The sequence below is a fragment of the Mobula birostris genome, chromosome 8 (genome assembly GCF_030028105.1).
Source record: "Mobula birostris isolate sMobBir1 chromosome 8, sMobBir1.hap1, whole genome shotgun sequence".
NCBI classification, from domain to species: Eukaryota; Metazoa; Chordata; class Chondrichthyes; order Myliobatiformes; family Myliobatidae; genus Mobula; species Mobula birostris.
Window position 1 is genome coordinate 30,947,078 of NC_092377.1, and position 27,916 is coordinate 30,974,993.

A 27,916-nucleotide genomic window follows, 5' to 3' on the forward strand; every position below is an offset into this window, starting at 1 on the left:
TTTTTAATATAGATAATTACAATTGCTATTTCAGTAAAGTGATTAATTCTTTTTGCTGTAATTCCTTAGTTCTTGTAAGAGAATCAAAAGTAAGAATTAATAATCAGAATCAACAAAAAGTGCACACCAAACTAATCTGTTTAAGGGAGGTGGACTATAGGGAATGATGTTTGTAAAAACTATACAAGTTGATAGGATTTTAACATTTTCAGCATGAATTGCATTCATAATTATGCAATATTACAATTGGGTAATGTATCTTATCAGTCTGCACTAAATTTCAGTTTATTGGCTTTTGTTTCTTAAGCACGAGAAAGGGCAAGGTGTAATTGAAGAAAATGAAGTGTACAGTAATACCCTGGCAGGTGTGTGGGTAACAACAGGAAGTACACCGGTGCTACGGCGGAACAGAATACATAGTGGCAAACAGGTACAGTCCATTTCAATTAGATACTTTCATAAATCTTGTGGGTCACCAGTGCTACAGTATCCATGACAAGAGTGTTTGTTTTGTAAGGTGGGTGTTTACTTCTATGACAATGGCCATGGAGTGCTTGAAGATAATGATATCTACAACCATATGTACTCAGGGGTTCAGATCAGGTAAGATGCATGTTCATATTGGTCACTAGTCTAATCCTAACATCCAATTATCTTGTTCCTTCAGATGTTGGCACAGATGGGAAGAAACTGTACAATAAGGCAGTAGTTTATCATGTAGTTATTAAATCTATTGAGTTATTTTGAGGAGACAAAAAGTGAATGGCAAAGATTGCCTGTTTGCCATTAAGTATTGCTGTTTACTGATTTTATACAAATGGAGAAAACACTGAAGAGCATTCCACATCACTTACGTTATGACTTTTTTTTCTTTGCTAAGTTTTACTGGTGTGACCACAATTTTCCTTCAACCTAGTCATAATGCTACTCCATGTAGTATTTTAATATTTGAAGAAATTTTTGCAATGTGACAGTGCAAAGACAGGGTTTTCTTTCTACATGTGTTAATGTGTAATATAAAATAACTGAAAATGATTTGGATAAAAATTTAAATCTGTCACATTATATAGTGTACTTGCAAACCAGGAATGTTTTGCCATCCACTGGATGTATAAACTTGGAAGGCAGTTTGTATTTTTATATTGTAACTACAATATAGATTTGTGACTTATCTGTAATAGTAAGCATCAGACCAGATCAAGAAGATTTCACATACAGCAGCCATGATATTGTGCTAAAAGTGGCAAAGCTGTTTGTTATAAAAGTCTAACAAAGTGGAAGGTAAGATAGTAATGGGTAAACTGTATGGAAATAAAGAAAGTAGTGAGAAGTTCCAGGTTAGAGATGTGCAACACCTTCTCGATTACATGCCGTGGAAATGTTTTCTAATGTCAGTATTTTTTTAAACTTGTGTTGCTGGGCTCGTGGTAAAGCTCTGAAACAAAATGTTTAGTCAGCTCATGGCAATTCCTTATTGTTTTATTGAAAGGAACATAATGATAAGTAGTAATGTGATGATAACGAGAATCCCTGGCTACTTTTGCACTTTTATATAACACTAATCTGGTCCCTTTATTTCTAGTGAAGTACTTCAGCAGTGATTTCATTGAGAAATGTAATTTGGAACAGCAAAGACACCTTCTCATTATACTTGCTTCTTGTGCAATTTTTGAACTGCTCTCCTTGCAGTTTGATTACACAATGTAGGTCTGTTTTGGGCAAATGCTGCAACGCTATTGTGGTTGCGAACACCTACTGTGAGGTGCCCCATGGTTTGGTGGTTGGGTGACTCATGCCCAATTACAATCCACAGGCTTTATAAATGGAAACATTTTTATAAAAAAGCCAAGCAGAGCAATCAAGAGGCAGTTTAGAAATCATGAATGAAGAACAATTTTGCTGATTTTAATCAGAATTATTAGGAACATTCTCCTGTTTATTCTTGATTCGCATTCTTGAAGGTATACGGAGTCTTGAGGAGGACTTTTGTGGGGGATTTCACTTTGCTGTGAAATTTTGACTCTGTTCATTGGAACATGATTTTGTTTGGTATTTGAAAACCAACAATTCTGTTCTTTAGAATGCCACTACCATAAAATAAAAACACTCCTTTTGTACATCCCTAATACATCTATTTAATTTGTGCTGCTTGAATAAAAGTGAGATTTAATCTTTTGATGAAACATTGCTGCTTTCTGCTTTTTCTGGAAGGTCTAGGATTTGTCAGCTTATAATTGTGGTGAGCACAAGATGCACGTTAAAGCCAAATCTGTGCATCTTACTTTACAGTGCAGATCAAGGCCTATCTATGCTTTTTCCCTTTACGCTCGTGGACGCTTTAATTTGTTTTATACATATTAAAATGCTAATTGTATTGCACAAAAATGCAGAATTTTAAGTAATTATTTTTTATTAATAGTACATTAATTGTATTAGCCATTATAGTAGTTTGTGTACTTTATCTTCCAGAGGATTTTCCCTTTCATTCTGCAGCATGGTAGGTCAATTCAAGTGGTATACCTGGAGTGGCAAAAGCCTTTGTATTGAATTAATTCTGTATAAGAAATTAAGTTTTGCAGGTTTGGCAGATTTGTGGGCTATTAAAGGTTTACTATAAATAATTTTGCCTTCTAGTTCTTTATAAATAGTGTGCCAGTTTTACTAAATGTACTGTAAATAATTAAAATGTGTTCTGTAATACATATTTTTTCTTATTTTTATATTATACTTGAAGATTTATATTGCACTTTTATTGGAAAATGGCCACAGTTTTAAAGATTATGACTTGGAATTATTTCTTTAGAGCACAGTAGTAAGATATCAGTCTTAGCCTGGTTTAAAACTTGTGATTCACAGAACTGGAAGCAACCCTAAGATTCGGCGCAACAAAATATGGGGAGGACAGAATGGCGGCATTCTTGTGTATAATTCTGGTAAGAGTCCAGTGTGGTTACAGGTTGTTTCATTGCTTTTCTGTTGTTTTATATTCCACCTTAATTTCAGATCCAAGTGAAAATATTTCTTGATGTCAATTAATACAGGTCTTGGGTTTATAGAAGATAATGAAATATTTGACAATGCAATGGCCGGTGTTTGGATTAAAACAGACAGTAATCCCACACTCAGACGGAACAAAATCCATGATGGCCGAGACGGGGGTATCTGCATATTTAACGGAGGCAGGGGTAAGATTTATAGCTTAAGATTTAAAATAAAATTGCACAGTTTAGCTTCCCGTTGGACAGTCTGTCTGCTACCAAGCCTGTGGTTCTGTCATGATCCATGGCTTGTGGTGTGTTAACTTCAGTCAGTGAGGCAAATAGAACATTTCTAAAAGTTACTTCTCTTTTCTTGGAGCGGAAGGGGGAAACCACTTAGGGGTCCTGCTGGTCACAATCCGTTTAAAAAATAAATAAATAAATAAATCAGATTGGAACAAGAATGAGCTCTCGTGTCCTTAACAGCTGAATTCCTTACTTCATATTTGGTATGCTTAATTCTCTTGAAGCCTGAGGATTGTTTCATACAGAGAGCCTTCTACCACTGTATTATTATATTTCTGAATTGTATCTTTTCACATTTGCGTATTTGAAGTAAAGCTATTTTAGTTGCATCCTGAAAGGTATATGGCTATGTCTTGGGGTCCTTGCTGATGTAAAACACTTTTTTTTTGTATGTTTGAAGCTTGGCAAGTCTCCAGTTGTCAGTTGTATAAATCGAGAAATATGGGTTTGAAGGACTGTAAGTGTTGTATTTGATACTGAGGAAGCGTGCAGAATACACCAGGTCAACATAAGAATAACCAGTACAGTAAGTTTACAAATGAGAAGTCAGCAGAATTATTGCAATCATTGGTTATTTGAGAGCAAGATAAATAGTTTCTTATCATTGGCAGATTGTTGCATTTTAAAATGTTACATCTATTTATCTATAGTTTTGTGTCTATAGTAAATCATTTATTCCATAGTAAAACAGTGTTGTGCCAGCCGGTGATGTAGTGGCATCAGTTTTGGACTTTGAGGCAGATAGTCCTGAGTTCGAATCCGGCCAGGTCCCAACCTGGGCAGCAGCAGCATCTGAGTGGAACAAAGGCTTGGCAGTCTTCTTTCATATCTTGCTACAAAAACCCTATGGACAACCGCACTATCCATAGGGTTGCCATGAGTCGACAACGACTCGAAGGCATTCAACAACAATTAGTGCTAAACCATTGTAGTTCAGTTGAAACTTTGTGTTATTTACAGAAGTACAGAAATAAGAACATCTCAAATTATATCAGTAAGTCAAAACCTTAGGATCAGAATTTAATGCAATTCTCTAACAGCATTTTATTGAGGTATCAGTGAAAGGTCAGATTTCGGCACTAATGAATAGAACTATTTTGTACTGAGCTTAAAACTGAACGAAGTTTTCTGAGCCAAGGAAAGAGATTTTTCCAATTTTTTTTCGGAATGGTCATCAACTTGATTGCTGACTTTGATAGCTTGGGCTGACAATGTATGCTCAATAAAGTAAGGCATCTGCACTTTGTTCCTCCAGTTGACATAATTCAGCTTTGTTTCATGTGGGGCTGTTACAATTGTAGTCTGAAATATGAGTTGATTTTTGTGATCAGGATTTCAGAAGTAGATATTCATTAGACCATAAGAAGATAAGATATAGGAGCAGAATTAGACCATCTGGCCCATTGAATCTGCTTTGTCATTCAATCATGGCTGATCCTTTTTTTCTATCTCTTCTTCAACCCCAGTTCCCAGCCTTCTCCCTGTAACCTTTGATGTCATGTCCAATCAAGAACCTATCAATCTCTGCCTTAAATAAACCCAATGACCTGACCTCCACATCTGCCTGTGGCAACAAATTCACCACCCTTTGGCTAAAGAAATTTCTCCACATCTGTTTTGAAAAGGTGCCCCTCTATCCTGGGGCTGTGCCCTCTTTGTCCTAGTCTCTCCCACCATGAGAAACATCCTTTCCACATCCACTCTGTCTAGACCTTCCAACATTCGAAAGGTTTCAATGAGATCCCCCCTCACCCCCATCATCCTTCTGAATTCCAGCGAGTACAGACCCAGAGCCATCAAACGTTCCTTGTATGATAACCCTTTCATTCCTGGAATCATCCTTGTGAACCTCCTCTGGACCCTCTCCAATGCTAGCACATCTTTTCTAAGACGAGGAGCCCAAAATTGTTCACAGTACTCAAGGTGAGGCCTCACCAGTGCCTCCCCGGCTTCGAGATGCAATTAATTAAAGTGGGCCTGGTCAATCTCCTCTTAATTGCTCGTGTATCATCCACCAAAAACACAAAGACTTTATCATTCAATTTGCGGACTTCTCTCAAATATTATGCCCAACTTTGGTCGAGTTCTGTTTCTTGGTGACTTTAATATTCATGTTTGCTGTCCCACTAAGCCTCCCGTGAGTGATTTTATGCATCTGCTTGAGTCTTTTAATCTTGCTTTGCTTATCACTGGACCCATTCACATGCTAGGCCGTACACTTGACCTGGTCTTATCATCTGGTTTTCCGATCTGCAATGTGGAAATAATTGATGCGTGTCTGTCGTATCATAGTGCTGTTATGTTTGATGCTTCTCTGCCTTTTTCCCCTACTAAATTTCATCTTCCTGTACGTTGCTCTCGTTACATTAACTCTTCAACTGCCAATAAGTTCTCTGAGGCTCTCATAGCTGCTCCTAATACCTGCACGATTGAGGCTTCTCCTCCCTATCTCAGCACTGAGGAACTTACTTCCTTATTTAGTACCACCTGCTCTTCTATTCTGAATACTGTTCCTCCGCTTAAATTCAAAAAGCCTAAGCCTATAGGTCTGCCTTGGCTTAATGATACCACCAGAGCCCTGAGGAGGAAGTGCAGAATTATCCAAACGAAAGTGGAAGCATGATAAGCTTCAAACTTCCTTTGAAATTTTGAGATACAGTCTTCACGAATATCAGGACGCAGTTAAAGCTGCAAGAGCAAAATACTTTTCTGACCTAATTTCTAACTACTCTCATAATCCCAAGGTCTTATTCAGTACCATAAATTCTGTCATTTGCCCTGCCCACAGTATTAGTTTGGATGTGTCCCCTGCTAAGTGCGAAGAATTTTTTAAATTCTTCATTAGCAAAGTTGAAGACATTAGAATGAACATTCCCCCCCCCCCCCCCCCACCCATGACCTAACTGTCTCACTGGTCTGTTCATCTAAACTGGACTGTTTCCAACCCATCATGCTACTCTCCTTACAAAGATTGTTTCCACCTTGAAACCTGCAACCTGCCCCCTTGACATTGTCCCCACTGCCCTCCTGAAGGATGTCTTTAACATAGCCAGTCCCAGCATCCTCTATTGTTAACAGCTGTCTGGCCACTGGTACCGTTCCAACCAGCTTGAAGACCACAGCTTCCAGCCCCTCCTGAAAAAAACCCAACTTTCCAACTTAGACCCTACCTTACCTAGTAACTATAGACTTATTTCTAAACTTCCATTTCTGTCAAAGGTTCTCGAAAAGGTTATTCTTAATCAATTGCTGCCCTACCTACACCAAAACAACATCTTGGAAAGATTTCAGTCAGGTTTTAAGGCTTATCATAGCACAGAGTCTGCCCTGTTGAAAGTATACCTCCTCTCTACCGACTTAGGTGACTCAGCCATTCTAATTCTTCTTGACCTCAGCGCAGCATCCGACACTGTGGATCATGCCATTTTAATAGACCGTCTCCAGTACGGGGTTGGTGTTGGTGGTACTGCTTTGAAATGGTTCACATCCTACCTCAAAAATAGAAGCTTCTCCGTCAACATAGGCAAATTTTCCTCTTCTCCAGCTAGTTTCTCCTGCGGGGTCCCACGAGGTTCCATCCTAGGTCTCATTCTGTTCTCTATATACATGCTTCCCCTTGCCCAAATCATTCAAAAACACGACGTTTCCTTCCATTCTTATGCTGACGGCACACAGCTTTATCTCCCTTTGAAACCAAACGACCAGTCAAATCTAGTCAGTCTCATGAACCGCCTTGAGGACATAAAGCGTTGGATGGCACAAAACTTCCTACAGCTGAATGAAGGCAGGTCTGAAGTTGTTCTATTTGGCCCCCCTGACGCCAGCAAAGTGATTACCAGCAGTCTTGGTAACCTGTCCGCCCTTGTCAAACCCCATGTCAAAAACCTTAGTGTGATATTTCATTCCGCTTTTAAGTTTGACAAGCAAGTTAATGCTGTAGTAAAAGCCAGTTTTTTCCAGCTTTGTACTATTGCCAAAATCAAGTTGTTCCTCCCTTTCAAAGATCTCGAGAAAGTCATCCACACCCTTATATCCTCCCGCTTGGACTACTCCAACTCCCTGTATGCTGGGATTAGTCAGTCGTCCCTGTCCTGTCTGCAACTGGTCCGGAACGCCGCAGCCGGGTTCCTGGCAGGTGCCCGGAAGAGGGACCATATTACTTCTATCCTGGCCTCTCTCCACTGGCTACCAGTATAGTTTAGAATTGATTTTAAGGTTCTCCTGTTTGTTTATAAAGCCCTAAATGGGCTGGCTCCCCCCCCCCCCCTTATACCGCAGACCTTCTAACCCCTTATTCTACTTCACTGGGATTGGTGTTGGGTCCATTGTTGTTTGTCGTCAACAGTACTGCCGAAAAGTCTTAGGCACATGTAAAAAAAATTCTGTAAAGCAAAGATGCTTTCAAAAATAATGAAAAATTTCTAAGTATCAAAAAATACCCCTGTGGAACACCACTAACCAACCAGAAAAGGATCCTTTTTTTCCCCGCTCGCTGCCTCCAACCAATCAGTTAATGCTCTAACCATCTTAGTAACTTTCCTGTAATACCATGGGCTCTTAACTTGGTTAGCAGCCTCATGTGTGGTACCTTGTCAAAGGCCTTCTGAAAGTTCAAATATACAACGTCTATGCATCCCCTTTATCTGTCCTACTTGTAATCTCCCCAAAGAGTTCCAACAAGTTCGTCAGGCACGATTTTCCCTGAAGGAAACCATGCTGACTTTGTACTATCTTGTCCTGTGTCACCAAGTACTCCATCCTTGACAATTGACTCCAACACCTTCCCAACCACCGAGGTCAGGCTGACTGGTCTATAATTTCCTTTCTGCTGCCTTCCTCCTTTCTTAAAGAGTAGAGTAACATTTGCAATTTTCTAGTCCTCTGTCACCATGCCAGAGTCCAGTTTCTTTTGAATAATCATATCTAATGCCACCACAATCTCTAACGCTGCCTCTTTCAGACCAGTTCCTCTGGTCTGGGTGACTTGTATATCTTTAGGTCTTTCAGCTTTTTTGAGCACCTTCTCTCTTGTAGCAGTAACTGCACCCACTTCTCTTCCTTCACACACTACAACTTCAGGCATACTGCTAGGGTCTTCCACAGTGAGGACTGGCACAAAATACTCATCAGCCATCTTCTTGTCCCCCAGTATTATCTCTCCTGCCTCATTTTCTAGCGGTCCTATGTCCACTCTCATTTCTAACATACTTGGAAAAAAACTTTTACTATCCACTTTGATATTATTTGCCAGCTTGCTTTCATATTTCATCTTTTCCCTTCTAATAATTTTTTTAGTTGCTCTCTATAGGTTGTTAAAAACCTATAGAGAGCAAGCGTGATAGCTTTCTCAACTTTATTGGCTAGGAGAGCTACTCTATTGTACTGGAAGGATCCCAGTCCACCTACTTTATTTTTTGGCTCCCCTCCATTATGTCTTGTTTAAGTTTGGAGAAAATAAGGAGTCAGATGTTTGATGCATCTTTTAAATTTGAGCAAACGGCGACTTTTTATTCAATACTTTCATATGATCTAATTCTATTTTCTTTTTCAGTTAATTTTTTTCTCTTCTCCGAGAAGCTTTAGATTTGACCGGAAGAATTTTTCCTTTTATTTTAAACTGTATCCTCAAAATGGACTGCCCAGTCCTCCTTTTTTTGTTTTAGGTTAGTTTAGTGGGTTCCCCCCTCCCCTCAATAACAGAAATCTTGAGTCTTTTTCTCTATGAACTGTTAAGAGGAGAAGTAGCTCTTTTCTTTCTTTATATTAGCTTAATACTATATATGATTTTGACAGTGTATGTTCCTTTCTTTGTACTATTATTGAAATATGTATTTGAGATAACCTCTCCTCTGGTTTGTATTTATCCTTATTGTTTTAAATCAATAAAAAAGATTGAAAGTGAAAATCTTCCCAATCCTCTATCCACTAATTTTTGCTTTGTTTGCCCTTTCTTTTGCTTTTACAATAGCTTTGACTTCCCTTGTCAGCCACAGTTGTACTATTTTACCATTTGAGTATTTCTTCATTTTTGGAATATACAGGTCCTGCACCTTCCTCATTTTTCCCAGAAACGCGCACCACCGCTGCTCTGCTGACACCCCTGCCAGCAGCTCCTTCCTATTTACTTTAGCCAGCTCCTCTCTCATCATCATCATCATCAGGTGCCATGCCCAGATTGAGCTTTGACTGCCATGGCCCACACACTCCTGTTTCAGGTCAAGTGGATCAATTCATTGGTATTCATTTCCAGTTCTCTGGCTGCTGTCTCTGTCATCATTTGTCTTTGCCTTCCTCTTGCTTTCTTCCCTTCAATCTTTCCCATAATTACTGTGCATTCTAACTCCTCTTTCCTAATCACATGTCCAATGAAGTCACGTTGCCTTTTCATGATCTCATACATTATTTCTCTTTTGTGTGCTTGCTCTGTTCATGACATCCTCATTAGATGTTCATTTCGTCCATATATTCTTTGCATCCTCCTCAAAAACCACATCTCTGCTGCTTCAATTCGTTTCCTTATGTTACTGGATATTGCCCAACATTCTGAGCCATATAACATAGCTGGATAAATGTAACATTTCAGTGCTCTGAGGTGGGTTGTCCTGCCTAGATTAGTGTTGGTCAGTATACTCTTGGTTCTCGTAAAGGTGTCTTTTGCCATCCCTATTCTTCTTTTGATGTCCATGTCGCACTTGCCATCCGATGTCACCCATCTTCCTAAGTAGCACTGTAATTTCCTTTACTCCACTGAAATACTGCTACATTGAAAGCTTTCCTGTCTAAATCTCATCTTTGTTTCAGTTTTGAAATCATTCCTCCCAAGTGTAGTTGATTTTCTCATATTTTTAAATGTCTGTCTGTCCTGGGTCTATTTATTTCATTTGGTTCTATTCCAAATAGTGGTTGTTCTGCCATAGTGCAAGAGGTTTGTTACATGAAATGTTAATCCATAGTCAAGTGGGTGTTGAAGATCCTGTCACATTAAACATAAAAGTTGTGGGCTGTGCTAGCTTTCCTCACTTACCACCACCAAAACGGTTTGGTATGAAATTTGTACAATTGAGCTTGAAGATATCTATCCACCAGGATTCCTATTTCTGATTTTGCTAACTGGCATTGATTTAAGTGAATTCTTAATTTCAGTAATAGTAAGTGAGTCCATCGTAATAGTAATAGTCCATCGTATTGAATTCACATATTCCCAATTGCAAAATGTAACTTTTAGTTACTCTTTTGCAGAATGTATATGAGATCAATGTAAAACACCATAAATAATATGTTTATAAACAAAGCTGCTTTAACAACCATTGCATTTTAGAATATTTCAGTTTCGTTTTTAAGGTCTAGAGAGATTTCTAAACAAAAATTATCATTTAATGTGTATTTTAAAAAGTGTATAGTTTAATGCAAGGTGCATTATTTTTTGGGTAGGTCACATGAAAATAATATTTAAATATCGGGAATTTTTGGCATCTCATTTGTTTTCTGGTAGTGTGCTAAAGGAGGGAATAAAACAACACAGCCTGTGCAGGAGTGCTCCATCATTGACATCATCTGTGGGATTTCCATGTGAAATAACCCTCAGTGAAAATTTCAAAATGACTTTGAGTCTCAAGATGTAATAACAAACCGTTAAATTCGCCATATTTGTAGGTACAAAATCTGGGCTAATACTTGTGTGTTCATTTATTTACCTTTTGTAAGACTCTGCCTCTAACAAGCATGACCACTAAAATACATGACTGCACGTAAACAATAATCACACGTAGAGCAAGAAATACAAAAAAAATCTAAAAATGTACATTTTTATACATTTTATACATTGTATACATTTTAGATATAAAAGCTGGTTTGAAAAAATCAATTCCCATTCCCTAACCAAAAAATGATTTCTCTTCATGAATTTCAAAGTTGCCAGCTGTAACATCTTAGATTGTTTCAGACGGAACAAACATTGTTTGTTCATTTGTTTGCACCTTGCATTGCATGTAGCAAATGTCAGATGCAACTAATAAACAATTTACTCTCATTCATTTCATAAATTGAAAGCAGCAATGTCGATGCTGATAAACTGAGCATTTTCCAATCATTTTTGAATCCAGTTGCCAAGAAGTTTATTTGCACAGGATGCTGTTTTTAATAGCATGCACTCACTTCTCATGAAGGACAATGCTGCTGTTTCCTAGTTGATTCTCATAACTTGGCAAATGACCAGGTTTGTTTTTCACAAATCAGCCCTGTATTCAGAATCTGATTTCTGCTTTGTCATACAGAATGACACAATTTCCCATATAATACTCCTTCTTGAGCACAGAGAAAGAACTTTGATCTTGTTAAACAGAATATACTCATCATTCTGTGATCCTGGGTTTACATAGTCTTATACTTGCATTTTTTCTAACTTTCAGCCTGCCTATGAGCATACTCATTGATGTGTTAGAATCTCCAAGCACTTGTGTATTAGTATTAAACCATAAGATATAGGAGGAGAATTAGGTCATTCGGCCCATTGAGTCTGTTCTGCCATTCCATTCTGGCTGATTTATTATCCCTCTCAACCCCATTCTCCCATGTGCTTGCAGTCACTATCCTACAGGTGATGGAGGGTGACAGATTGGGAGATGTTGTCAACTTGCCTTTGGTAAGGAATTGCACTTCATTTTCCAGATGGTGTGCATTGTAGTCACTTTGTGTAAGTGGGGGAAAGAGTGAATGGTTAGGCTTAGAGTTGCTGACTGGGCTGTGGTCAAATGTGCTGCCGGAATACCATTAAAAAAACAACTTTTCCAAGACAATGGGCTAGACTTGCAATTTGTGAGGCTTTGTAAGGTGAGAGGCAAGTCATACTAATACCTGTACTATTTGTGGGGCTGGTTCAGTTGAATTTCAAATCAAACCTGAGAACCACCCCACCACTGTAACCTCCAAAAAGATGATGTTCCTTGACGCCCTGACAATTGTAATCCCTTTGAATTTCAGAGCATTAAACTTAATGCAAATAGTCATTCCCTGCTGCTTGTCATGTGGTACCACAAGTTAAACAGGGTTTTCAGCACCTGGCTGAAGGGTGTCTAGTCCTTCACAAGAATGCATTTGTTGCTCCGTTCTCTGATTTGAAAATAGAATTGAATATCTTACAATCCATAGCAAATACTGACTGAATAATGGCAGGAAGATCATTGGTGAAGTGGCTAAAAGTGCCTTAGGGTGTTATTCTGAGAATCTGTCAAGGTAGTGTGGTGGGGCTGAGGTGGCTGAACTACGCATGAAACTGTTTGATAACATAATTTTATACAGTGAAGGATTTTTCCCCTTGCTTTTCATCCACCTCATCAGTTTTGAAAGGGTTAAGGACACAAGACTTAGGAGCAGAATTGGTCCATTCAGCCCATCGAGTCTGCTCCACATTCCATCATGGCTGGTCCTGGATCTCCCTCAACCCCATACACCTGCCTTCTTGCCATATCCTTTGATTCCCTGACTCAGCAGGAATCGATTAACTTCTGCCTTAAATATACCCACGGACTTGGCCTCCACTGCAGTTTGTGGCAGAACATTGCACTACTCTCTGGCAAAAAAAAAAAATCCTCTTTAACTCTATTCTAAAAGGCCCCCCCCCCTCAATTTTGAGGCTGTGCCCTCTTGTTCTGGATACCCCCCCACTGTAGGGAACATCCTCTCCACATCCACCCTATCTAGTCCTTTCAACATTTGGTAGATTTCAATGAGATCACCCCGCATTCTTCTAAATTCCAGTGATTACAGCCCCAAAGCTGCCAAACGCTCCTCATGTGAACCCCTTCATTCCAGAAACATCCTCGTGAATCTCCTGTGGACACTCTCCAATGATAAAGCATCCTTTCTGCGATATGGGGCTCAAAACTGTTGACAGTACTCCAAGTGCGGCCTGTCTAGTGTCTTATAAAGGTTCAACATTATCTCCTCGCTTTTATATTCTATTCTCCTTGAAAATAAATGCCAACATTGCATTTGCCATCTTTACCACAGACTCAACCTGTAAATTAACCTTCTGGGAGTCTTGTACAAGGATGCCTAATAGTCCCTCTGCACCTCTGATGTTTGAACCTTTCTGCCCATTTAGATAATAGTCCGCACTATTGTTCCTTTTACCAAAATGCATTATCATACATTTCCCAACACTGTATTTCATCTGCCACTTTTTTGCCCATTCTTCCAATTTGTCTAAGTCTTGCTGCAATCAACACACATCAAAGTTGCTGGTGAACACAGCAGGCCAGGCAGCATCTCTAGGAAGAAGTGCAGTCGACGTTTCGGGCCGAGACCCTTCGTCAGGACAAAGGGTCTTGGCCCGAAACGTCGACTGCACTTCTTCCTAGAGATGCTGCCTGGCCTGCTGCGTTCACCAGCAACTTTGATGTGTGTTCTTGAATTTCCAGCATCTGTAGAATTCCGGTTGTTTGCGTCCTGCTGCAATCACATTGCTTCCTCAGCACTACCTACCCCCCCACCTATCTTTGTATCATCTACAAACTTTGCCACAAGGCCATCAATTCCATTATCCAAATTATTGACAAACAATGTGAAAAGTAGTGTTCCCAATACTGACCCTCGAGGAACACCACTAGTCACTGGCAGCCAACCAGAAAAGGTCCCCTTTGTTCCCACTCACTGCCTCCTGCCTGTCAGCCATTCCTCTATCCATGCCAGTATCTTTCCTGTAACACCATAGGATTTTATTTTGTTAAGCAGCCTCATGTTTGGCATCTTATCAAATGCCTTCTGAAAATCCAGGTAAATGGCATCCTTTACCTCTCCTTTGTCCTTCCTGCTTGTTACTTCCTTGAAGAACTCTAATAGTTTTCAGGCAAGATTTCTCTTTACAGAAGCCATGCTGATTTGACTTACTTTATCATTAGTCTCCAAACACCCCAAAACTTCATCCTTAATAATAGACACAAACACTTTCTCAACCACTGAAGTTAAGCTAGCTGGCCTATAATTTCCTTTCTTTTGCCTTCCTCCCTTCTTAAATAGTGGAGTGACATTTGCAATCTTCCTGCCCTCCGGGACCATGCCAAAATCAAGTGCTTCATGAAAGATCATGACCAATGCATCCATTATCTCTTCAGTAATATCTTTCAGGACTCTGGGATATGGTCCATCTGGCCCAGATGACTTATCACTTTAAGACCTTTGAGTTTGCCTAGCACTTTTTCCTTTGTAATTACAATGGCACACACTCCTGTTCCTTGCCACTCACAAATCACTAGCACACCGCTGGTGTGCCAGTGTGAAGACTGATGTAAAGTACCCATTAAGTTCATCTGCCATTTCCTTGTCCCCATTACTACCTTGCCAGCATCATTTTCCAGTGGTCAAATATCAATACTCACCTCGCTTTTACTCTTCATATAACTGGAAAAACTTTTAGTACTCTGCTTTATATTATTGGCTAGTTTGCCCTCATATTTTATCTATTCATTTCTTACCGCTTTTTTTAATTGCCTTTTGTTGGAATTTAAAAGCTTCCCAATCATCCAACTTTCCACTCACTTTTGTTACTTTATATGCTCTTTCCTTGGTTTTTATGCAGTCCTTAACTTCCCTTGTCAGCCACGGTTGCCTAGCCATGCCATTTAAAAACTTCTTCCTCGGCGGGGCATATCTATCCTGTGCCTTGTGCACTATTCCCAGAAACCTCAGCCACCTCTGCTCTGCCATCATCCCCATCAGTATCCTCCTCCAATCCACCTGGGCAAACTCCTCTCTCATCCCTCAATTTCTTTTATTCCATTGTGATGCTGGTACATCTGACTTGTGCTTCTCCCTTTTAAATTGCAGTATGAATTCAATGCTATTATGATCGTTGCCTCCTAAGGGTCACGTTGCATTTGGCAGACTATTAAAATCTGGGTTATTACACAACACCCAATCTAAGATAGCCTTTCCCCGAATGGGCTCAAGCACAAATGCTCTAAAAAGCCATATCGTAGGCATTCAACAAATTCCTTCTCTTGCGATCTGACACCAACCTGATTTTCCTAGTCCCTTTGCGTATTGAAGTCCCCCATTGCAATAGTGACATTACCCTTATTACATGCCTTTTCCAGCTCCCTTTGAATCTCAACCGCACATCATGGCTACTATCTGGAGGCCTATATATGATTCCCACAATGGTTTTTTACCCTTGCAGTTTCTTAACTCCACCCACAAAGATTCAACATTCCCTGACTCTGTGTCACCTCTTTCTAAAGATGTAATTCCACCTCTTATCAACAGAGCCACGCAATTGCCTATGCCTTCCTGCCTGTTCTTTCAATACAATGTATATCTTTTGATGTTAAGCTCCCAACTATGGCCTTCTTTCAGCCACGATTCAGTGATGTCCGTGTCATATAGATCAATCTCTAATTGCACTACGAGTTTGTCCGCCTTATTCCAAATGCTACCTGCATTTAAATGCAGCATCTTCATTAGCTTGTCCATCCTTGCATTCATATTACATCCATCATCTACTTGTAAACCTGCTGGCTCATCCTCAGCTCTGTTATACTGGTTGCCATCCCCTGGCCATATTAGTTTAAACCACTCTCAACAGCTCTAGTAAACCTGCCCGCCAGAAGATTGGTCCCCCTCGGATTCAAATGTAACCTGTCCCTTTTGTTAAAGGTCACACCTGCTCAGAAGAGTTCCCAATTATTCAAAAGTCTGAATTCTTGCACCTGCTTCTGGTATGCATGTACCTGCCACCTCTTTCTATTCCTATCCTCACTGTCACATGGCACAGGAAGCAATCCCAAGATAACTACCTTGAGGGTCTGCTGCTCAGATTTCTTCCTAACTCCCTGCATTCTTTTTTCAGGACTTCTTCCCTTTTTCTTCCTATGTTGTTGGTACAAAATGTACCACAACTTCTGGCTGTTCACCCTCCTTCTCAGGATATAGCCATAGTCATACTTTATTGAACCCGGGGGAAATTGGTTTTTGTTACAGTTGCACCATAAATAATTAAATAGTAATAAAACCATAAATACTTAAATAGTAATATGTAAATTATGCCAGGAAATAAGTCCAGGATCAGCCTATTGGCTCAGGGTGTCTGACCCTCCAAGGGAGGAGTTGTAAAGTTTGTTGGCCACAGGCAGGAATGACTTCCTAAGACGCTCTGTGCTGCATCTCGGTGGAATGAGTCTCCGGCTGAATGTACTCCTGTGCCCAACCAGTACATTATGTAGTGGATGGGAGACATTGTCCAAGATGGCATGCAACTTGGACAGCATCCTCTTTTCAGACACCACCGTCAGAGAGTCCAGTTCCATCCCCACAACTTCACTGGCCTTACGAATGAGTTTGTTGATTCTATCGGTGTCTGCTACCCTCAGCCTGCTGCCCCAGCACACAACAGCAAACATGATCGCACTGGCCACCACAGACTCGTAGAACATCCTCGGCATCGTCTGGCAGATGTCAAAGGACCTCAGTCTCCTCAGGAAATAGAGATGGCTCTGACCCTTCTTGTAGACAGCCTAAATGTTCTTTGACCGGTCCAGTTTATTGTCAATTCGTATCCCCAGGTATTTGTAATCCTCCACCATGTCCACACTGACCCCCTGGATGGAGACGGGTCACCCACCAGCTCCTTAGTCTTTTTCACAATAAGCTGCAGATAATTCTGCTCACACCATGTGACAAAGTTTCCTACCGTAGCCCTGTACTCAGCCTCATCCCCCTTGCTGATGCATCGAACTATGGCAGAGTCATCAGAAAACTTTTGAAGATGACACGACTCTGTGCAGTAATTGAAGTCCGAGGTGTAAATAGTGAAGAGAAAGGGAGACAAGAAAGTCCCCTGTGGAGCCCCAGTGCTGCTGATCACTCTGTTGGACACACAGTGTTGCAAGCACACATACTGTGGTCTGCCAATCAGGTAATCAAGAATCCATGATACCAAGAAAGCATCCACCTGCATCGCTGTCAGCTTCTCCTCCAGCAGAGCAGGGCGGATGGTGTTGAATACGCTGGAGAAGTCAAAAAACATGACCATCACAGTGCTCGCTGGCTTGTCCAGGTGGGCGTAGACACGGTTCAGCAGGTAGAGGATGGCATCCTCAACTCCTAGTTGGGGCTGGTAGGCGAACTGGAGGGGATCTAAGTGTGTCCTGACCATAGGCCGGAGCAGCTCTAGAACAGGTCTCTCCAGGGTCTTCATGATGTGGGAGGTCAATGCCACCAGTCTGTAGTCATTGAGGCCGCTGGGGCGCGGCGCCTTCGGCACAGGGATGAGGCAGGACGTCTTCCACAGCACAGGAACCCTCCGGAGCCTCAGGCTCAGGTTGAAGACATGGCGAAGTACTCCACATAGCTGAGGGGCACAGGCTTTGAGCACCCTGGTACTGACACCATCCAGTCCTGCAGCCTTTGTGAACGTGTTCAGAAACATCATGGACCCTGGCACCTGGGAGGCAAACTACCATCCGTGTTTCTATTTCATATCCACAAAATCGCCTATCTGTCCCCCTAAGTATAGAGTCCCCTATTATTGTTGAGAAGGATGGCCACAGGGGTGCTCTTCATTATCTGACATTTTTCCTTCCTTCTCCTGACAGTCACCCATTTATCTAACTTTAGGGTGATTACTTGCCTGTAGCTTCCATCACCTCTTCACTTTCCCTAACAAGCCGAAGGTCATTGAGCCGCAGCTCCAGTTCTTTAACACAGTTTCTAAGGAGATGCATCTGGTGCAGATGTGGTCATCGGGAAGACTGGTAGTCTCCTGGGAATCCCACAACTGAAACCCAGAACACTGGCCCTGTAGACATACCCCCTATTCTCTCAAGAGTTAAATAAGGAATGAACTTACCTACTTACCTTGCATCTACTCGTTCTCGCCAAAGCCTTACCACTCTGACTCAGACCGCTCCCATGATGACCGCTCTGCTACACAGTACCCCTCCTTTCTGGAGACTGGGTTTTCAAGGTTCTTTGCCGTGTGCGGTTAAAATGTGTCGATGTTTGAGCCACTCACCCTCATCATGCCTTGTATGTAGAGTTCAGCTATTTTCTTCCTTGTTATATGCCACTAGAGCCTGATGGTAAGACCCAAATTGGGTATCGGGGTGGGGGGGTGGGGCGGTATGTCAAGCCTATTTAGGTACGTCAACATTGTGAGAAAATTAGATCAAGGGAGGTAAATAAAAGGTTGGAAAAAATCATTTGGGATTAGGTTTCATACTTCATTTAAGTACAATAAGGATTACTTGATTTTTGAATTTAAACATAGCAGTCTGTACTTCATTCTGATATGCTGAGCATTTCCTAATTTTGGGTTATGAATATACATGGTTTTTCTGTTTGTATGTTTGAACAAGATGTCATTCATTCTGCAAAGGAGTGGTACATCTCAGAATCAGAATCAGGTTTATTATCACCAGCATGTGACGTGAAATTTGTTAACTTAGCTGCAGCAGTTCAATGCAATACATTATATAGAAGAAGAAAAAAATAATAATAAATAAGTAAATAATCAGTATGCTTTATACAGTATACATAGATTGAACAGATTAAAATTTGTGCAAAAAACAGAAATACTATATATTTTTTAAAAAGTGAGATGTCCAAGGGTTCAATGTCCATTTAGGAATTGGATGGCAGAGGGGAAGAAGCTGTTCCTGAATCGCTGAGTGTGTGCCTTCAGGCTTCTATACCTCCTACCTGATGGTAACAGTGAGAAAAGGGCATGCCCTGGGTGCTGGAGGTCCTTAAGAATGGATGCTGCCTTTCTGAGACACCGCTCCTTGAAGATGTCCTGGGTACTTTGTAGGTTAGTCCCTGAGATGGAGCTGACTAGATTTTCACATTTAATTGCATTTTTGTGTGATGGAAGTTACTGTCTGTAGAAAAAGTGGTGAAGTTATCGTTTGAAGAATACTTTGCAATAAATTAACTTTTGATCACTAAGTTCTGTGTGGCACATAACAGGGGAATAGGTTACAGGAAATGTGGGCAGGGTTTAGGACTGATGGGTTATGCTCTGGAGCATTGACTTCCTGTGCTAGCAGTCTTCTATGTTGTAGGAAATGTGAGGTAAATGTGTTATTGACAAAAACTGCTTTTCCAACTTAGATTGTTAGACATGCAACACAGTTTAACTGTTTTAAACTGTTCTTCCCATCTCCTCTTTGAAACGGGTATAAACTTCAAATATGCTTTAATTATGTACCATGAAGCTGGTAGCAATATATAGTATTTCAAATACAAATGTATTTGGTTCATGTAAGTATTGGTTGGAACTTAAAAACTCAAATGAAAATGTAAGTGTGAAAGACAGTTTCACCCATCAAGCCCAGCCTTACATTAGATCATGAGAAAATTGGAGCTGTAGACTTCTTCGGCCCTCAAGCCAACCTCACCACTCGGTATGATCCTGGCTAGCCCTGCCTTGGGCCTTGCCTCCTTTTCCATGTCGGTTACTGTTTACTTTGCACAAATTATTGTTATCCATCCATTTCATTTCGTTAAAAAACTGTAACGATCGATTGAAGTCCGGTAAAAATGAAAAACATGATTTTGTACATATTTCAACATTTGTGACCTTTTTAATGTAAAAAAATCCATAGGAACTGTATATTTTTAAAATCTATGTAGGTGGATTTTATTGGGAAATACTTCACATTGCAAATTTTCTATAGTCCTTTGAGTTGATGATGACTATTCCACTCCACTTTTCTGTATGTGAGATTGCTATGGAGTTCTGTTCATGATTTGGAGTTTACCATAAGTGGGTGAATTGTTTGGGATGTTTCTCACTTCCGTGGGCTCTTGTTATAGGAACTTGCTGCTGTGCCTTCCTTGAATGCCTCTCTTTTTTTTAAAGTGGTGATGGATCAGGGTGATCATGAGTTGGTGAGGATATTACATCCCCCCCCCCCCCCCACACACACACACAGGCTTTGGGAACATCTTTGAATGTTCTTCATTGTCCTTCTGGAAGTCTCTGTGATGTAGCTTGAGTTTATTTTGGACATGCTGATCTGGACTACCCACTGGAACTGGTTGAGTGCCTCATTGTTGATGGTGTTACCCTAGGAAAGAGCATTTAATTGATTTGCTAATACTGTTGATCTGGAGGATTTAGTAGAACCAATAATGGTACTGCTCCGCCAGTGGCACAAGAATCTAGATCTTATGGAAAACATACTGCATTTCAAAATCACTGGTGGAGTGTTTTTCCTCCTATAGAACATTGAACAGTACAGACAGGAATATGCCCTTCTGCCCACAATATCTATTCCGGTCACGTTGCCAAATTAAAACTAATGGTCTACATCCCTCCATTTCCTTGCCTATTCATGTGCCCGTTCAAAATGCTTCTTAAACATACTATCTTATCTGCTTCTACCACCTCACCAGTAGTAGAAGCAGATAAGTACCTACACTGTGTTTTAAGATAAAGAATGCTTACCTTGTAAATCTCCTTTTAAGCTTTCCCCGTCTCACCTTAAAGCTGTCTGGTATTGGAAAATGATTGAGTTATATACCCTGTCTGTGCGTCTTAAAACTTTACGATCTGGTTGCTCCTTGGCCTCCGATGTTCCAGAGAAAACAATCCCAAGTTTGTGCAACGTTTCCTTTTTCAAATCCAGGCAACAACCTTGTGAGCCTCAAAACTCCAAATATGGCCTAAGGAAAGTTTTATACAGCTTACAACACTTTGTTTTACATGGTTCAGTTTATTATCAGAGAATGTATACAGTTTACAACCTGAAATTCTTATTCTTTGCAGACTTGTACTCAATGCCTAATGAAAGCAAGCATGCCAGACACATCCTTTAGCACCCCATCCAATTGTGTGCCACTTTCAGGGAGAATGGACCTGGAACCCAAGATCCCTCTGTACAACAATATTCCTAAAAGTCCTGCCATTAATTTTCCTCTTGCATTTGACATCCCAAAATGCTGTACCTCATATGTATCTGTTTAAAACTCCATCTGCCTTTTCTCTGCCCATATTTTCAACTGATCTGAAGTTCAAAGTACATTATTATCAAAGTATGCACACCAAATACAACCTTGGGATTCTTCATCTTGCAGGCAGCCACAAAACAAAGAAACACAACAGAATTCACAAATAAAAACCCCCGAAATGTGAAAACAGTCCACAGAACGTGAACCGCAGAGTCCCCAAAAGTAAGTCTGCAGCCATGCAGCCAGCTCGGCACTACAGATGGTCACAGTAGTGGAGCTAGGTTCAGCGCTGAGGTGAGTGCCGATGGCTGCAACTGCAGAGTTAGTTTGGCACTGAGGCATGTAAAGCCTGCTGGAGTAGTGAGCTGAACACTGGTTTGTCCTCCACCCACGGCGTCAACATCTTAATCTTTTAGTCTGGTTTATGGCTTAAATCAGCTAAACATCCGTTCATTATCTCCTCTTAGGCCCCACCACTTCAGTCCAGCCTGAGTTCAGTTCAGTCCATTCCAGCAATGGCCACCACAGCCATACCTGTATTCTCAAAGGTCCAGTTTGCTGAATATTTCAGCATACTACAAAAAACAGCAGGTCAAAAGTGTGCATTGGTTCAAAAGCACATCACCCAGTGGGAAATTACAGGCTGTAGATTGCAGTAATCATAGTCCCGAAAAAAATATATTTAGAATCGTTAGTTTTGTTTTTTTGCTGCCTGCAAAGCGTTGCTGTGTCTCACCATCTTCGCAGAACCAAGTTCTAGATTCTGTTGTATCCTTTGACAACCTTCCTCACTATCCATAACTTTGCCAATTTTTCTGTTGTCTGTAAACTTGCTAATCAGCCCATGTACATTTTCATCCAAATCATAAACAACAGAGGTTGTTAGTTACTTTCTAATCCCTTCTTCCTGTTCCTTTTTTCCTCTCAGTCCTTCATTTTATTTCTTTATATCCAATTTGTCTTTAGCTAATTATTTTACTTTTTTCCTGTTTCTTTATCACCCTTGTCTACGGTATTACGTGATTAGTCTCGCAGTTGAATAAAGATGCAAATGTCCCATTGACTTGCATGTTTATAATAATCATGGATTTCCAGTATGTTACACGTGGTAAAATTCCAGTCTAATGGTCTGACAGGTTTAGAATGCATGTACATAAGTACACAAAGTATATGCAGGCTATTTTTTCTACGTCTATCGGACGTCAGTAGTGGGATGTCTTTACATTGGTTCTTCTGATACAGCATCCTCTACATCGGTGAGACCCAATGAAGACTGGGGACAGCTTTGCTGAGCACTTTAACTCCATCCACAGCAAGCAGGATTTCCTAGTGACAGACCATTTTTATTCCAGTTCCAAACCCCATTCCTATTCCATTGTTTCCTCTACTGATAGGCTTCTCTCAGAAGGAATATAAGGTGTTGGTATGATAATCGATTTCTCTAACTTCTGGTAATTTTTGCTCCTTCCACTTCTATCTTGTTCCATTCCCCAGTCTGGCTGTCCTCTTACTACTTCTCACATGCTTGTCACGTACATCTGGTGCCCCTTCCCCCTTCCTTTTTTCCCATGGTCCACTCTGCTCTACTATCAGATTCCTCCTTCAGCCCTTTACCTTTCCATCTAACACATCCCAGCTTCTTACTTCATCCCCCTCCATAAACAATCGACAGATGACGCAATAGCCACAGCTCTACACACCATCCTTACACACTATAATTCCCTCCAGGCTTGACGAGAAGCTCAGAGACTTCGGCCTTCACCCTGCCTTGTGCAGCTGGATCCTGGACTTCCTGTCAGATCACCGGCAGGTAGTAGGAACTCCCTCACCTCTGACCCTCAACACAGGAGCTCCTCAGGGCTGTGTCCTAATCCCCCTCCTTTACTCACTGTATACCCATGACTGTCACCACCCATAGCTCCAATCTGTGAATTAAATTTGTTTCCCCATACTACATTATTTCAAGTAATAATGAGGCAGCCTACAGAGAAGAAGTCATCACCCTGACACAGTGGTGTCAAGAAAATAACCTCTCCCTCAAAAACAAAGGAGCTGGTTGTGGACTACAGGAGAAATGGAGACAGGCTAACCCCTATTGACATCAATGGATCTGGGGCTGAGGGTGAACAGCTTTAAGTTGCTCGGCATCCACATCACTGAGGACCTCACGTGTTTGTACATACTGGCTTAGTGGTGAAAAAAAGCACAGCAACCTCAAATGGTTGGAGTAGTTGGGCATGAATCGCCAAGTCGTTCTACAGGGGTACAATTGAGAGCATCCTGACTGGCTGCATCACTGCCTGGTATGGGAACTGTACTTCCCCAATTGCAGGACACTGCAGAGAGTGGTGCAGACAGCCCAGTGCATCTGTAGGTGTGAACTTCCCACTATTCAGGATGTTTACAGAGGCAGGTGTGTAAAAAGGGCCCGAAGGATCATTGGAGACCCAAGTCACTCCAACCACAAACTGTTCCAGCTGCTACCTTACGGGAAACTGTACCACAGCATAAAAGCCTCCAGGACAGATTCTTCTACCAGGCCGTCAAACTGATTTTTACTCATGTATGTGAAGGATGTAAGAAATAAAGTCAATTCAAGTCACCCAGGTGGCTTCACCTATCACTTTCTGACTCCTTCCTCTCCCCCCACCTTATTTTGGCTTCTCCCCTTTTCCAGTTCTAATGAAGGCCCTGGCCCAAAATGCTGACTGTTTTCCCCTTTCCATAGATACTGCTTGATTGAGTACAGGAGTTGGGATATTTGCCAAGACATTGGTGAGGCCAAATTTGCAGTTCTGGTCACCTACCTACAGGAAAGATATCAATAATGAAAGGTACAGAGGAAACTTACAAGCGTGGTGCCAGGACTTGAGGGCCTGAGTTATAGGCAAAGGTTGAATTGGTTAGGACTTTATTCCCTGGAGCACAGGTGAATAAGGAGAGATTTGATGGAGGTATACAAAATTGAGTTATAGACAGGATAAATGCAACCAGGCTTTCTCCACTGAGGTTGAGAGACCAAAACTAAAGGTCATACGTTGAGAGTGAAAGGTTAAATATTTACCTGAGTGGGAGCTGCTTCACTCAGAAGGTGGAGCGACTGTGAAACGAGCTGCCAGCAGAAGTGGTGGATGCAGGTTCAATTGCGATATTTAAGATTAGTTTGGATAGGTGCATGAATGAGAGGGGTAGGTATGGAGAGCTATGAATATGAGGTGTGGATCATTGGCATTAGGCAGAATTGGCTTGGCAAGGTCTGAATGGGTCAAAGGGCCTGTTTGTGCTGCTGTGCTCTATGGCTCAAAAAGTCGAGGATTGTGTTTGCTAAGTAGTTGGGGGTTGTTGAGATGCAATGACTTTTGTTACACTACTATGCTTTATCACTTCAATTTGTAGGACTACTTGAAGAAAATGATATTTTCAGAAATGCTCAAGCTGGTGTTCTTATTAGCACAAATAGCCATCCTGTGTTGCGAAAGAACAGGATATTCGATGGATTTGCAGCAGGTTTGTAACTTTTAATTTATAGACTTTGGGGTTAAGTTAAGTTCTCTTAATTGCTGCGTGACATTGTTTAATGTGAGCAAATGTATTGAATTACAAGGTATCAGTTGGCCTTGGATAGGAAATAGCAATACTATTGCCATATATGTGCTTTCTGGTACAAAGACTAGATTTTAATAAAATTGTGACTTACGGTTTTGAGCTATCACACTATCTAATGGAGTTTATGGAATGGATTCATAATCCCATGCCTTTTGTGATATTCTTTGTAGAAATTTGCTAGGAAGTTGTTCTGTGTGAAGAGTGTTTGTGATTTTGAAGGAAGCTTGTATGTTTGGTAATCTGAATTCCTGTATTACTATGGGAATTCAAATAGGGCTAATTTTAAATGTAACTGATTTCCTTCCACATGTTATCTTTATCAATTTTGTGAGCCCTGACTTGTGGTTGAATTATCTTGCGCTAATCAACCGAATTAGTAAATCATGAGGTAACCAGAAAGTCCACTGTTCATTTTAAATTACAATTTCAGTTATAGCTAATCATACATTTTGTTTTGCAGGTATTGAAATAACAAATCATGCTACGGCTACTTTAGAAAACAATCAGATTTTTAATAACCGGTTTGGAGGGTTGTTTCTGGCATCTGGTGTAAATGTTTCAATGAAAGGTATAAAACTTTTACACTAAATAATATTATTTCCTTACTGGTAAAGTGGGATGTATTGGATATAGGAATAAGGAAATATGTCCTTTACACGTGTATGTAATTCTTACAGCAATTGTACATGGCCTTGGTGAGAATATACACAAATTATTATATACAGTTTCATTCTTATGAAAGGGTGGAATAGAAGGAACGTAGCCAAGATTCACTGGATTAGTTCCAAGGATGGTGGATTTTTTGTTTAAAAAAAAAGTCAAATAGACTAGATTCTTCCATTTAAAAGAATGAGAGATCTCATTAAAACTTAGACATTCTTGTGGAGATTTTATGCTAATGTAGGATGAACATTTCTCTTGGCTGAGGAAACTAGGACTGACCGGGGACATTGATTTCGAGTTAAGCTGTTCAGGAATGAGATGTCATTCAGAAGATCGTGAACTTTTTAAGTTTAATGTTGCTTCAGTTAATGCAACTGCCTCATAGATACAGCAGTGCAGTCTTGGTTGTGATCTCTGGCACTATTTGTATTAAGTTTGCACATTCACTTTGTGACAGTCTCTTTCCTAATGCATACTGCTTGTTAAGTAATAATTTAAAATGGCCAATTAACTTAATCAGATTTATTATCACTGATGTGTGCCGTGAAATTTGTTGTTTTGCAGCAGCAGTACAGTGCAAAGAAAATAAATTATAAATAATGTAAAAAGGAATAACTAGGTAGTATCTAATGAACTGTTCGGAAATCTTAAAAATCAGAGTTGAGATATTAACAGCTGAGTTAGAGAATAACATGTAGGACTGGGATAAGGCGGTAGGGTAGTTTTGAGAATCAGCACAGACTCGATGGGCTGAAAGGCCTTCAGTGTTACTGGTTGTTATGTATATTCAAGACTAAGATCAATTCTTATCCAAACATTGGGGGAACCCAGGGTTGTGAAAAAATGATGCTGTGATTTTATTCAATGACAGAACATGTTTGATGATATAGCCAGGTATTTACTATCCAGATCAGAATTATCAACCTGTCTACATTTTATCTTCACAATTATTTGAAATACTCTATTTTGAAAATTGTTTTTTTCTCTTTCTTTCTTCCTTCGATTTTTAGTATACAGAACAAATAGACACATTCTATAGTTAAGGTAGTAACATGTGAAGTTCCAGTGCCTAAACTGCAAGCAGCAGATCGCATTTGCCTGCTGTCCCGCATTGAAATTTTCATTAAGTTGTGCCTATTTCCTTGGCTGCCAAGTCTGATAAGAAATATGAAGAAAGTGTGTACAAATTGATTTGAATTGTACTTCTCAAACAACACCTGCAGTGTTTTAATTGATGTCATCAAACATTGGAATGCAGTGTACACGGGTGTCATCAATAATTTAAAATAAACTAACTGGATATTCTCTGAGCCTCCTGGCTTGCCAAAATTGAAAAAATCATTTATCTAATTATTCCTTGAACATAACATTGCAATCCATAAAATAAATGGCCCCATCTGGGAGTGCTCACAGTGAAAGTGATTCTGGTCTAAACCCTCTAAACTTTGAACCTATTAAGTTCTTGGCTAAATACATGTTTCATGAAGGCTTCACATTCTTGCCTCAGCAAGCTTATTTGGTTGAGTTTTATGCAAGACCTAATATCCTAACTATACGTACCTGTAGATAGTTGTTCTAGTCAACAGCATTTTGTCAGCTTTCAGTACTAGTACTTTTATATATGCCTGAACACCAGCATTGATTTTTGGTTTCAGGGTTGAGCTGTGTCATAGAATAGTGGAGAGAGGTGGATTGTGTTGGCAGAAGCTGAAACTATTTCCACTGGTCAGTGGAAGGTTTATTAAATCATGGATGATTTTGAGGTAGGCTGGAATTATAAATCAGATTACTCATTAAAAGTGTCATATTTACAATTGTGCAAGCATAGTGAGTTCAATTGTAGCTTTGAAATAAAATTCTGTGAAGAGAGAAGCACACCAAGGCTGAGGAAGGGGTTGAAGTAATAAATTGCCTTAGCAGATAAAGGAACTGAACTAGAAGTTATTATCTGTAACATGATGGCTCTTTCCTCTTTTAAGACAACAAAATTATGAATAATCAAGATGCCATTGAGAAGGCTGTTAACAGAGGCCAATGTTTGTATAAGATATCCAGTTACACCAGCTACCCCATGCACGATTTTTACAGGTAAATTTCATGGAATCTCAAGCTTGTCTTTGGGTTAAATATCCTGTTTTGAATTTAACATTTAATGCCAGTTCTCTTTTTTTAATTGTATCAGGTGTCACACCTGCAATACAACGGACCGAAATGCAATCTGTGTAAACTGCATTAAAAAGTGCCATCAAGGACATGATGTGGAATTTATTAGGCATGATAGGTCAGTATTGTGTAGAAAACATTCACTGTTTACTTATCATGAATGTTTGGAGCAATGACTTGATGTTAGGTATTTATAAGACTCCCAGGTTATTTGTCTAATGTTCTGTTTACTTCATTCAGCACTGTTCTAAATG

At 40.2% G+C, this 27,916-nt stretch overlaps 1 protein-coding gene across 2 annotated transcripts in view; it reads left to right on the forward strand.

The window, feature by feature from the left end:
• The window catches only part of fbxo11b (F-box protein 11b), a 146,101-nt gene that overhangs the window by 114,390 nt on the left and 3,795 nt on the right, over positions 1 to 27,916 (forward strand). Inside the window, exons 15-22 of one of the 2 annotated variants that reach the window (XM_072264950.1) lie at positions 308 to 430; positions 518 to 603; positions 2,857 to 2,933; positions 3,042 to 3,185; positions 24,627 to 24,737; positions 25,297 to 25,404; positions 27,479 to 27,587; positions 27,682 to 27,780. In XM_072264950.1, coding sequence (XP_072121051.1) covers positions 308 to 430; positions 518 to 603; positions 2,857 to 2,933; positions 3,042 to 3,185; positions 24,627 to 24,737; positions 25,297 to 25,404; positions 27,479 to 27,587; positions 27,682 to 27,780 — 857 coding nt within the window. Of the gene's footprint in view, positions 1 to 307; positions 431 to 517; positions 604 to 2,856; positions 2,934 to 3,041; positions 3,186 to 18,903; positions 19,093 to 24,626; positions 24,738 to 25,296; positions 25,405 to 27,478; positions 27,588 to 27,681; positions 27,781 to 27,916 lie in introns of those variants that run through there. The other variant, XM_072264951.1, reaches the window with a different exon arrangement.